This window comes from Mus caroli, chromosome 3 (assembly GCF_900094665.2).
Source record: "Mus caroli chromosome 3, CAROLI_EIJ_v1.1, whole genome shotgun sequence".
Taxonomy (NCBI): Eukaryota; Metazoa; Chordata; class Mammalia; order Rodentia; family Muridae; genus Mus; species Mus caroli.
In genome coordinates, this window is record NC_034572.1 from 29004174 (window position 1) to 29017047 (window position 12874).

Genomic DNA, 12874 nt, shown 5'->3' on the forward strand with positions numbered 1-12874 from the left:
TTATAATACTTTTCAAAAACCTGCTTTTATATTGTAGCCAACTCTGCCATATCATTCATAGAAACATTTAAAATTTTAATCTGTGTGAGTGTTTTGCCTGTGTGTGTTTGTACCATGTGTAGACTGTGCCTAGTGAGGCCAGAAGATGGTATCAGGTCCCCTGGAACTAGTGAACAGGTGATTTTGAGGTGCTATATGGGGGTCAGGGGTCAAACCTGGGCAGGGCTTAGTGGATGAGCCATATTTGTAATTCTGAAATTTTTTTTATTAGTTCAAAGGGGCAAATAAAAGGTTAGTAAGCCATAATGCTTTAGATATCATCATCTGTGGACTCCTACCTGCTTGCTAACATAAAACTTCAATACTAAACATGATTTGCTGGTCATCTCTAATGCCATGTGTTCAGATAAGGCAATAGAATATGTGCTGTGTTCCTATTTGTAATTTCTCTAATCCTCCTAACTAGTGGTTAAGTACTGTGTTTCTCAAAACAAGAAAGGCTGTATATGACAAAAGTTGGGCTACACTGCTTCCGAGTTTAATATTATAAAACACATAAGGCTTGTTCAAACAGAAGCATGTGACTAGAGCCTCACAACCAGTTCCCCTAGGAACACTTTTTTTCTTTATTTGCTGTGACTAAAAATGAGATGTACCTTTGGACCTCCCCTCTTCTCCTCCCTCCCCCCCCCCCCCAGCATGAGGGGGATTTGAGAGAGTTAGTTACATAAAATCTCTAGAATCTAGAAAAACTTTAAGGATTTTACGAGAGGGTGTATGATAGAAAATAACTTTTAGTGAGCTTGAGTGAATTGAAACACCTTGATCTCTGCAAAGCCCTCTCATTAGCTTAAAGTGCTGACAGGTTAAGTGCTACAGGGACCACTGGCTAGGGGTTTTACCTCCTGACCTGTACAGGTCAACTTACATACTTTAGTATTGACCGTCTAACTTGGGTGGTTTATAGTATGTAAAATATTAACAGTTGAGGTTGAAAATCAAAAGCACTTAAATGCTGGGATTAAAGGTGTGTGTTACACTTGGCTCTCAAGTTTTAAAATTGAGGGAAATTTACAGTCACAGATAAGCTTGGTCATAACTGAAAATCAAAACAAAGGAACACTTTATCAAGTATTTCCAAGGGACTAGTAGCTAAACAACAAAACTGACAGGATCTATATACTGGAAGGTTTCTATTACAGTTTTAATGTAGCTGGGTGGGCTGACAGATCTACTGCCAAGTGGATCTCTGAGTTCAAGGCCAGAATGGGCTACATAGCAAGTTGCAAGACAGCCAGAGCTATATAATAATTGAGACTGGTTGAGACTGTCTCTTTTTTTAAAAAAATATTGTCTTAATTTATCAGAATCTGAATTGCCCAGTGAAAATGCCTTAAGTACAGTGTTCAAGTACCTGGGCCAGTTGTACCTTGAGTTTTACCTCCCAAAGGTAAGAATCCCGCTTTCAATAGTTAATGTTGTCTGTCTCAATTGACTGTAGTGGGGTATTCTCAGAGCAAGGCCTTAGCCTTGAAAATATAACAAGTGCCAAATTTCTTTGCTAAGTCAGTAATGAACAGCATTTATAGTCTAATGTTGTGTGTCTGTAATCATAATTCTTGAAATCCTTAAGTTTGAACAAAATATACCAAGACACTGATTTAGCTTTTGCCAAGCAATTTTCATGGGTTATAGCTCTGAGGCATTTTATTACAAAACATGCTCATAAGTAGACTAATGGACTTAAAATTCATCAGATTACTTTATTTTTTAGCTTGTCCTTCTAGTAAGTCTTTAGCTTCATTGATTTTGGCTGCTATATAAGGAGATCCTCCTATAGAAGAAAGGGGATGGGGGAGACACAGTTTAGAGCACAGATTCTAAGTCTTGTCAGAAGCATTTCAAGGATTCCAGGGTGTAACAGAAATGGTATCTTCATTAAAAAGCAACTATGATACTATAAATAGGTCTCAAAATTACAGGGTAAAATATCAGATCAATGGGAAATGAGATGTTTTCACACAAAAGTTTACCATTTTTAAGAAATCTTAAAGTCTAAATAGGATCTGGCTCCTCCCACATACACACTTACAGAACTCTAAGCTTACTCATTACTGCATATGTGGATATAATCCACTGTTCTTCCCATAGGCTTCAAAGCTTATGTTGAAAGACTTATCTGTTTTCTATTCTATAATGCTTCAGTTTTCCTCTCAATATTAGCTGACTCTTTGTAATGTCATCTAGATTTGCTGTTTGCTAAAGTGATGGAGCAGTGTGGTCCTAACCCTATCAAAGAGGGGTCAAGAGGATTCTAGTAGAATGTGTACACGTGGACTCCACTACCATCCAGAACAGAATACTTCGAGGTCTGCAAGCTAAATTCCTTACATTGTGAAGTCACACACTAAACAGTTCTATTTAAATTTCATGTGCATGACAACAGGTCTTTGTGGTCTGCTCAAAGAATCTGTTTTTACCAGTTAAAGCTACTTTGAAGTCTGTATTTGAATAAAAGCAAATATAGCTCATAGGTTTCCAAGCATTCTGTCACAAGTGTCCACACCACGTTAAGAGGCCCCTTAAGTTTTTCTTAATTAAATTTATGAGTCTAAACAAAAATAATGCAAACCTAAAAAGGAAAACTGAAAACATAGCCGAGTTGGGGTGCACTTCTTAAGCCCTGCTTTTGGGGATGAGGGAGGGTGGCCAAGGTTTAGGCCAACCTTGGATGCGTGACAAGATGGCCTAAAAACCAACCAACCAAACTATCTAGCAGAACTGTCACCTCCATGACTGGAAGACATTCTATCATAAACACAGAACCTAAAAGTGGTATTAGTGCTTACTGTTCCTGCCAAATCACAGTCGTTCTTACATTGTTGTTCATTATATCTTTATTTTGGTGAGACAAGGTGTCACTGCAGAGAACGTCACCATATGTACTGAATTTCATTTAAGACACTACAATGTGATCCACAACTGGGAAACTGCTCACACACAGACATTCATAACACCAAGAATTAGCTATTCCATTAACAGTCCAGTATATTAATAAAAGTTGCTTACCCTTGTCTGGGTGATTTAAGAGCATAATCCGGCGATGAGCATCCCTGATCTTCCCTTTATTGGCAGTAGGGCTAATTTGAAAAGGAAAACATACTTGTTGCTTTAGTTTGCTTTAAAAAAACAAAACAACATGAACTATTACAGAAGAGTCAAGTTAAACACTGAGAAACTAGTAAAGCAACAAAACTCTGAAAAGCTGTGTATGAAACAGATGTAAAATGCACTTCTTAAGAGCCAAAAGTGCTTTAAAAAATGTAGCTGACATCATAGTCCTCAGTCAACGCTTAGCTTGCATACCAGAGTAGACTTTACTGTGGATCACTCCAGGCAGCAGTGAGCACTGTCCCAGGCTGTTACATGTGTGAGTTCTATAGGAATGACATCAAGCTCCACTGATCAACAATCCCCAACAACTACTTCATTCTCAGTTACTACTAGGAATTACCTTACCCTACATCTCAGAATTGAGTAGAAATCTTACCTTACACCTAATATTAATGCTGCTTCCCGTTTTGTCATTTTGGGTTCAAATCCACCTCTGTAGTACCCACCACTGAATGCCTGAAAGAAATTGAATTGGAAGAAAAGATTAATGAAGTAAATGGAAGTCTGGTTAAATCATTAAAGAAAGTGGTACATTTCAGGGAACTACAAGTGTACTTCCCAAGGCACTTTAGCTTGACCAGGGGTAGCCAACTATTTTAAGATGTGTTAAACATCCATTTCTTGCAACTAAACTGGAACAGTGTCTTGAGAACATAAGGTGGGGGTGGGGGGGGAGGATGAGTGCATGGAAACCACTCTCATCCATATTCCAGATAGAAACTTGACCCATAAAACAGTTTCAAAAGACGACCTGGAGATCTTTAAAAGATTCAAGGCAACAACTAAAACAAGACTTTATGGTAAGGAAATTTATGCCATCAGAATCTTAACCTTAGTAGAGATCATGTGCAGCAAGGTCCTATGCTCCTGCCCAAGCTATCCATGGCATGGCCTCTCCAAGTCCTGAACAGCAGCAGCTTTGTGCTTTACAACCAGTTCAGAGTCGTTATCTAACATCACTGCGAAGCTATCCTATGTGACACAACAGACGAGGAAAGGCAGCTGGACAGATAAACTTGGGTCAACAGTATGTGTAGTAAAGTTAATTGCTAACTCTCTGTCATCGTTCTAAATCTGCAAAGGCCACCCACCCTCAGTTGTCACGTGTGAAAACCAACTCCTAGTGTGGCCCATTGCAAGGTTTGCAACACCACACTGAGCTCCATGGACCTGTGGAATTCACCTTACAGGCAAGCTCCGGGCTTCAAATACAGGCAATTTACTTAGCAAGAAGGTTCGCTTACAGATTTTGGTAGGCTCTGAAAAACTTGTTTTACTTGAGGCTCCACATGCTTCATGGCTTGTAAAACATAACGGCCTAAAACCAAAAGCAACAGAATAAGCAAATTCATCCATAACCAGTCTACTCCTCCACCCCCAGCCCATAAACAAACCTGCAAATCCTGCAGCAGCAATGGTCAATCCGACTGCTACCACTGTGCTGGCCTGGTAATGGAGAAGAGTAAGTCTTCACTACTATTGATTGCTACCTATTCTGCAGCCAAACTCATCACGACCTTCATTTTGGTGAAAGATGGGTTCTTTTTCCCTTTTGGGGCAGGATTAGGGATGGAACCTAGTGTGTGTCTCATGCTGGTAAGGTGCCTACAACTCCAGCCTTTCTCAAAGTTCCAACACTTTTATTCTGAGGTGGAGTTTTGCTAAAATTGTCCAGGCTGCCCACGAATTTGCGACTAGCTCTCTAAGCAACTGGGACTTTACAGAGTGCAGCACAGGGTCTGCTGGAAGAAACATTTTTCTGGTAGAAATATACCTTTAAAACTACTGCAATTGGACGTGGTGCACATTGGCGGCCTGCATTTAGTCCCCGGACTTGGGAGACATTGGCAGGTGAATTTCTGTACGTTCTGGGACTGCCAGGACTACAAAGTGAAACCCTGTTTTAAAAAAAATTAAAAACTAATGCAATTTTTATCCACAATTTATTGTCAGAGTATGGGGTTTTCACCAAGAAGAAAGGGGTAAGTCGTCTTTACCCACAACAGTAAGATGGTGATTTTTCAGCCATGGAAGAGAACTTTAACCCTCAGGCATTTGAACCCCTTTCTAGTTTAGACAAGACCGGTGGAAATAAGATTTCTGCTGGATTTGGAAACAGTGCTTGCAAAGGCTCCCTGATCCCATAAGGTATTTCCACCGTAAAGAGGGGAGGAGTGCGGAGATGGTAGTGGGGTAACAGCCCGACCTCCTAGGAGGCACAAACGTGTGCCTGCCTGCAAGCAGATGAGGGGTGTCAGCTGGAGCCACCGGAGGCCGGAGTAAAGGTCGGTCTCCGCATCCGCCCAGCGCCCCTTCGGAGCCCGTCAGCGCCGACCACTCACCATGACTCCACTCCGCCGCTCGGCACCGCGCGCTCATCCCAGCGCGAGCCCACCGCCACAGTACGCCTGTGGAGAAGGACGGGGCCGAGCCAGCGCTGCCGCCACTTCCACCAGCGCCGCGCAACACGGCAGGGGGGCCGTAAAGTGCGTCGGAACTGTCGCACAAAGTGCCGCACAAAGGGCCTCAGCAACTCCGGTTGATCGAGAGGTCGGACTGGGGCGGGGCTGGCCATGCCCTCTGCCCTGGACTCCTGACTTGCAAGTCCAATATCCGGCCCTAAAACAGGTTTTCCCGCTAAAACTTATCTCCCTAACTTTGCTTTATATAGGTTATTCCTCCCACCCCGTGGAAGTAGCGTTGTTTATCACATGAGGCATTTATTTTGTCTTCTGTGCATCTTTTGCTGCCCTGGGCTGTCGCCAGTAGATGTCAAGAAGCCCTACAAGGCTGATCTTCATGGCCTGCAGAGGCATCTTTCTTCTTCTGGCTTGGGACATAGATCTATAAACATCAGAAACTATATGGAAAATGATTTTTTTCCAGTCTTTTTTTTTTTTTTTTCATCTTCCTTCCTGATGTCTGCTTTAGGCTATGTAGATTTGTTCGCTAGAAATACAGCTCCTGCTGTGTGTTCACCATGTGTTTTTTCTCTCCTGTTTTAGCCTGACTTACTATTTTTGTAATTAAAAGAGCTTCTTGTACCTGTGTTGCTCACAGCATGTGGTTGTTTGGCCCAAGGATGGCAAATGCACTTGACCAGAAGGAAAGTGACTAGGAGCTGTCTTTTTGCATAAAGGCTGTAAGTTGTGAGAATATAAAAGCCTTATGTGACCCCAAGGGAAGCTAGAAACTAAGATAGCTGTTCTTTGCCAATGAATTCATGTTAATCTTGCCAGTCTTCGCCTGTTGCTTCCCCAAGCTTCTCCCCTTTGTAGTCAGAAGTCCATTGTGTGGATGTATCATATTTTGCTTATCTTTCCGTTTCTCATGGGTTGTTTCTGTGGTGTAGCTGTGGGGAATGTCATGTCTGTGGTCATGGATGCACAGAAACTAGGCAGAGACTTATTTCCATTCTGACTAGGTTGGCAGACATGAAATCCAGGCATGCTGTGAGGATTGGACTTTAACTTGTTGTGCTTTGAATCTGAACTGTCTCTCAGGCTCATGCATGGATTCGTGTGTGTGTGTTAAGAACTCATGGCAGGGATGTGTTAGAGGTATGGTATTGGGAAGGTAACTGGATCGCAAGGGCTCTAAGAAGATGAGCGGATTGATCAGTTGGGTCTTGGCTTGGTGGATGGTGGGGAGGTGATGGGGACTGAATCATAGTTATGCAGAGCAGGTTCTTGTCTCTAGCTCCTCCCTTTCTTTGCTTCTTGGCCATCATTCATCTCTGCTGTAAGGTCCGATGTTCCCCATCCTAAAGGTCTGCGGTCACCACACATCCAGAAACAATGGGACCAGATGACTATGCATGGTCAGCTCTGAGACTGTGAGCCAAGCAGTTTCTTTTCCAATGTGAGTTAATTCTGCCAGTCATTTTGCCACAGCAAAGGAAAGGTGATCAATATAGTTACTGTTATATCCCTGAAAGGGAAGGTAGTTGGTGGATGAAGGCCTCGATCCACATCCTTGCCATATTTGATAGTTTCTGGTTTTTATTGAATTGCAGGCATCTTAATGAGTATGGGGTGGTGGTAACTCATTGGACTTTTGACTTGAGTTTCTTTTGATCAATAATATGGAATGCCTTTTTATATGCTTAATAAATATGTATGTGCCTCTTTGGAAAAATGTCTATTCAAGTCTTTTGCCCGCGCCTTTTTGGGGTAGTGATGTTTATTTGTTCAGATTCAGGAGTTCTCTGTGTGTTCTGGGTATCACTTCTCAGTGTGATATGGTGTGCTATTATTTCTCCCATCTATGTGATGCATGTTTACTCTGCTGGCAGTGTGTTTCGAGGTTCAGCATCCTAAAACTTTTATAAAGTCCAGCTGTCTGGCCTTTTGGTTCTTTGTTGTTGTTCTGACCTGAGCCTTTGAGTTTCACACAAAACCATGGCATGAATGATTTGCCCTAGGTTTTCTTTTAGGGATGTTGTACTTTTCAGTCTTTGATCCAGTCTGAGTTGCCTTTTCTGTTCAATATGTTGGGCAAATGGCTCCCTCATTTTGCATACATGTGAGTAGTGGCCCAAGCACTGCTGGTGGAAATAGCACTTTACTTTTTAAATGGTAGAGGTAAAGGAGAGATTTCAGAAACCACCTTGTGGGGAGAGCTCTAGCGAGCATCTGACATCTCTTGTTGCTGTTGTTCTCTAGGACAACCATAACAAATTTCCACAGGCAGGGATGTTTATGAAATAGAAATGTTTTGGTTTTTCTTTTTTAATTCTAGAGGCTGAACATGTAAGATCAGGGCACTGGCAGGTGTAGTTTCTCTCCTGAGCAACTTGTAAAATTTAAAAAGGAGGAAAAAAGGAAAACTTAAAATCATCCTCTCGAAAGAAATACTTTACTTGCGGCCATTTCTGACTAGTCTTGTCTGGCCGAATAACAGCAGTGTGTCAGAATTGCTCTTGGCTTTGCTTTCCCACTACTGAAAGTAAGTCCTTATCTCATGGAAGCAGTAACTGAATATTTCCAACTGATCACTGGTTTGGTTTACAAGCAAAGAAGTGATAACAGAAGTTAAATAGCAGCTAAAAAAAAACCACCCCCCAGGTGATGCTAACCGGGACTCATCTTTAATGCCAGATTCTAAGTTTTCTTTGCAAAGCTGTGGCCCCTTTTGTTCACCTTTGTACCACATCGTGAGGATGACAATATTGCTCTAGATGAAATTTAAAAGAAAAAAATTGGTCAGTCGATTCTGGGAAAATGATGTGTCACTTGATAGATGTCTCTTAAGGTTCATGACAGTGAGAAGTTGCCCTCTTTCGGCCTGGCCTATTTCTGCAGAGGAACCTCTTTTGGAATGGGTTGTTTCTGGGTTTTCTGTACTCTGGTTGGGTCAGGACTTAGCCGGATGAGAGCATGGCTGGGAATCCACAGTGCACATGCACTCTGACACATGGAGCAGGATGACCTGTGCTTTATCTGCTTTTCTAAAATGCATTGTTTGATGAACCACATAGTGCATTGATTGTGCAACTAACGGAATATTTGAATATTTGGAAATTGTAATTGGTTTTGAAATTTACACTTAAATGTAAGTCATGCACAACACACTGTTTGATCTGAATAAGAGAATTGCTCTTATGCTTTGGTCTTAACTATTCACTCCAATCCAGTACCTCAGCTATTCCATGGAATCCCAAGTGTGTCTTTAAAACCCTGATTGGTATACAGAGGCAGTGACTGCTTGCTATTCCATCCCCAGCTTATTGAGGACACAGTTTTGATTTCCATACCCACTGAGACTTTTCTGTGTTCCCTTAGAAAAAAGCTTCCAAAGGTGATGAGTTCAAATGTGACCTCTTCTCCTAAATACACTGAAGCTTTGCCACAGTCTGCCTACATTTTTACCCAACTCTGATTTTAATGCTTGATATACTGCCAGTTGACTTCAGGGGTCAAGCAGATGGGGTTTTGACAGCCTTCAGATCTGATTCTGTAGATCTAACACCATATGCTGAGACATGAGCAGCACCCAGAAATCAATTTAGGAATAATAACATCCCTGTTGTGGAGAGGTTTCCCTAGGCTTGATATTTTTCCGTGGACGCAATGATGAGAGCTAGGTTGGCAGACACATTGGGCAATGATGACTAAGCTGCTCTCCTGCCTCCAAGCCTCATTTGTAAAAGAAAATGTTGAAATGGGTCTTTTCTCAACCACTATTATTGTTTTCTCTTCTTCTTTTGTCTCCCCCCTCTCTTCTCTTCCTCCTTTACCTTCTCTTCTTCCATTTTCTTTATCCTTCTATGATAATTTGTATATGCTCAGCCCAGGTAGTGACACTATTAGGAGGTGTGGCCTTTTTGGAGTAGGAGTGGCACTATAGGGGTGGGCTTTAAGACCCTCATCCTAGCTGCCTAGAAGCCAGTCTTCCACTAGCAGCTTTCAAATGAAGATGTAGAACTCTCAGCTCTGCCTGCACCATGCTTGCCTAGATGTTGCCTTGCTCCCACCTTGATGATAATGGACTGAACTTCTGAACCTGTAAGCCAGCCCAATTAAATGTTGTCCTTACAGGAGTTGCCTTGGTCATGGTGTCTGTTCACATTAGTAAAACCCTAACTTCTTTCTTCTCATTCTTCTTTTGGCAGTTGAAACCAAAGCTTCACACATGTTAGATAAATAATGCACCACTGAGATCCAATCCAGCCTGCAAAATTCTTGTATTTTCTTGAACTGTCTTTTTGAATATGATAATTTTATAGAACACTTTGTTTTTAGTAGCCACACTTTGATAAATGGAAATGGAATCATGTTTGTATTAGAGCCCAGGAATGATGCCAGCAAAATAGAATAGTCTTTAGTCCCTGTTCCCCACAGGAATGCCAATTTTGGTTGTCACTAACAAATGAGAGTTCCTCTGTATGAGCCAAGGAGTCTAGAGGAGAAAAAGGGGTGAGAAGGGAGAAGAAAATGAACAAATATGGAGGTACACTGAATGGAGTAACACATCCCCTCAACTGTCGTGAGTTGGTGTCCTCCTCAGTGATGGTAACACTTTCCAAGAAGCTTACTGACTTCTCATCTCACTTGCAGTACTGAGGGGTTTGGCAGCAATGAGTAGTTTGTAGGCAGCAAGCATCAGGCAATCTAGACAGAGAGGGTCATGGCAATTGGGTCCAGGGGTTGAACAGAGAATGGAGCTTTCTGCTAACCATGGCCAAAACAACAGCTCCAAGGGAAGTGTGCTGAGGGGGAATCTAATGCCCTTTCCTGGGCACAATGGGTACTGCACATACATGGCAGATAAACACACACACTCATGCACACACACACATACACACTCATGCACACACACACATACACACACACACTCATGTCACACACACAGGTAAAAATATGTCAGCCTTCCTAAGTGTCCCAGAGACCCAGGTATGCTTCCACATCCCATTCTACAGTTCCCATTATTCATGTTGCCTCAAAGCCCAGTTAGTTACTTGCCAGAGACCAGAGCCTACTCCTGGACCATTTTCTTCCCTTCGGAACTAGTCAGAGCCCTGCCAGCTCCCTGATTCTGACACTCCAGTCAATCCATCTTGTCTGTAGACTAGATCACAGTGCCAGGGGAAATGTATTCCATGCTCCTTGACCAAGATGCTGAAGACACCAGACTGTAAGTGACAAGCAGAAAATGGGAAATAGAGGCTTAGCCTTAAATGCCAGACAGACAGAGGATGTGGAAATCTCAGCTCTGCTATGAATCGGCTCCTCCTTGAACAATGTAAAGACCTCTGTTGATAGAAGAAAGACAACATAAACAAAGAAGGAAAACCTGAACCAGTGAACTGCAGATGCACAAATACCAAAACAGCTATAAAAAGAACATGAAAAAGAGAATTAACATGTTTCCTCTAAAAATACAAATCACATAGTAATGGCCTAAATGAAAATGACATAAAATAATTTCCATGAAAATAATTTTTTAAAATGATTATAAATATGGAAAAGCAACAACAATAACTCAAAGATAACAAAGACAGAGAAACAAATGATATAAATCAAACCCAAGGCATAAAAATAAGAGTTCAAATTGCTGAAGGAAACCCAAACTGAAAAAACTAAATAAGCCAAATAAAACCCACAGTGGAAAGTCTTACCAATTTAGTGGATCTTGACAAAAACAGTCAGGGATGAAAGGAAAAGTAGAGGAATTGGTTCAGTCTGTATATAGCAATGAAAAAAAATCAAAGCAAAAATAATGGGGCATGAGGTACTTTTGGTACACTGTACTGGCTAATTTTGTGTCAACTTGACACAGCCTGGAGTTATCACAGAGAAAGGAGCTTCAGTTGAGGAAATGCTTCCATGAGATCCAACTGTAAGGTATTTTCTCAATTAGTGGTCAAGGGGGAAAGGCCCCTTGTGAGTGGTGCCATCTCTGGGCTGGTAGTCTTGGTTCTATAAGAGAGCAGGCTGCGCAAGCCAGGGGAAGCAAGCCAGTAAAGAACATCCCTCCATGGCCTCTGCATCAGCTCCTGCTTCCTGACCTGCTTGAGTTCCAGTCCTGACTTCCTTGGTGATGAACAGCAGTATGGAAGTGTAAGCTGAATAAACCCTTTCCTCCCGCAACTTGCTTCTTGGTCATGATGTTCGTGCAGGAATAGAAACCCGGACTAAGACATACACCATGCAAAGACCCAACCTTTTACAGGCATAGAAGAAGGAAAAGAATGCCACAGTGAAGACATAGAAAATATCTTCAGTAAAATCATAGAAGAAAATTTCCCAAACCTAGAGAAAGAAAAGCACCTTCAGGTACAGGAAGCCTATAGAACACTAAATAGACAGGGCCAAAAAATAAATTCTCTATGATGTAGTTTAGTTAAAGCATTTAAAACACACACACACACACACACACACACACACACAGAATAAAGAAAGGTATTGAAAGCTGCAAGAGAGAAAGATTAAGTCACTTATAATTAGAATGATACCTTATTATCCAACAGAAATCTTTAAAGCTGGAAGGATTCGGAAAGATATATTCCAAGTTCTGAAAGACCACAACATCAACCCATACTATTATATCCAGTAAAAATATTCATCAGAATTAAAGGAGAAATAAAAACTTTCCATAAGAGAAATGCATGACTAAGAAGCTATATCTACAGAGAATAGCCAAAGAAACTGGGTTCAAAAGTGACTAAAACAGAAGTAAAGCCCTGATATGCAAAACTACAGGAAATGCAGAGGGAACGCTCCTTGACATTGGATTGGGCAGTGATACTTGAGATGTGATCTCCAAATACAGAAAACAGAAGTACAGAAAGAGCTAGGATAACATTAAAGTACAATGTTCTGCACAGCAATGAACAGCAGAGTGAAGAGCAGCCTAGAGGATGGAAACAGAACTGCAAGCCATATAGCTGAGGCTTGTTATGTTCTGGATATGGTTTATGTTCCCAAAGATTTATGTGATGCAAGAATGGTCTACAGTGTGCTAATGTTGAGAGTTAGTGGGACGTCTAAGAGGTGGAAAACATTACACGACAATTAAGTTGTTGGTGACCCACCCTCACAGGGAGCTAATGTAGTTTGGAAGGGCTCTAATTAATTTCCTCTAGAGTGGTTGCTATAACATTGGCAAACTTGGCTCCTGGATTCCTCTGTGTTCCTCTAGCTTCCTATCTTGTCATAGAATCTCACTAGAACCTGTTCCCATGGTTGTAATATCATCA

The 12874-nt window shown here is 41.6% G+C and overlaps 1 protein-coding gene across 3 annotated transcripts; it reads right to left on the reverse strand.

Annotated features, from left to right (window-relative positions):
* Positions 1–1660: 1660 nt before the first annotated feature.
* Dnajc19 (DnaJ heat shock protein family (Hsp40) member C19) lies at positions 1661–5685 on the reverse strand. Of its 3 annotated transcripts, XM_021158387.1 has the most exons (6): positions 5517–5685; positions 4569–4620; positions 4419–4492; positions 3551–3630; positions 3070–3140; positions 1661–1834 (listed from the first exon to the last, which is right to left on the reverse strand). In XM_021158387.1, the coding sequence occupies exons 1-6, from the start codon at positions 5517–5519 to the stop codon at positions 1764–1766; spliced, it is 351 nt and encodes a 116-aa protein (XP_021014046.1). In that variant the 5' UTR covers positions 5520–5685; the 3' UTR covers positions 1661–1763. The 3 variants fall into 3 exon arrangements, with proteins under 3 accessions (XP_021014046.1, XP_021014045.1, XP_021014047.1); XM_021158386.2 differs by having other exon boundaries at positions 1661–3140; XM_021158388.2 differs by lacking the exon at positions 4569–4620 and having other exon boundaries at positions 5517–5679.
* Positions 5686–12874: the final 7189 nt, after the last annotated feature.

What these genes read in the sequence shown, in the direction of transcription:
- Dnajc19 (XM_021158386.2), bottom strand. An exon ending in TGCTGCTGCAGGATTTGCAG is followed by an intron (nt 4,493 to 4,568) that starts GTTTGTTTATGG and finishes TTTTGGTTTTAG; the next exon opens with GCCGTTATGTTTTACAAGCC. An exon ending in GCATTAATATTAGGTGTAAG is followed by an intron (nt 3,141 to 3,550) that starts GTAAGATTTCTA and finishes TTTTCAAATTAG; the next exon opens with CCCTACTGCCAATAAAGGGA.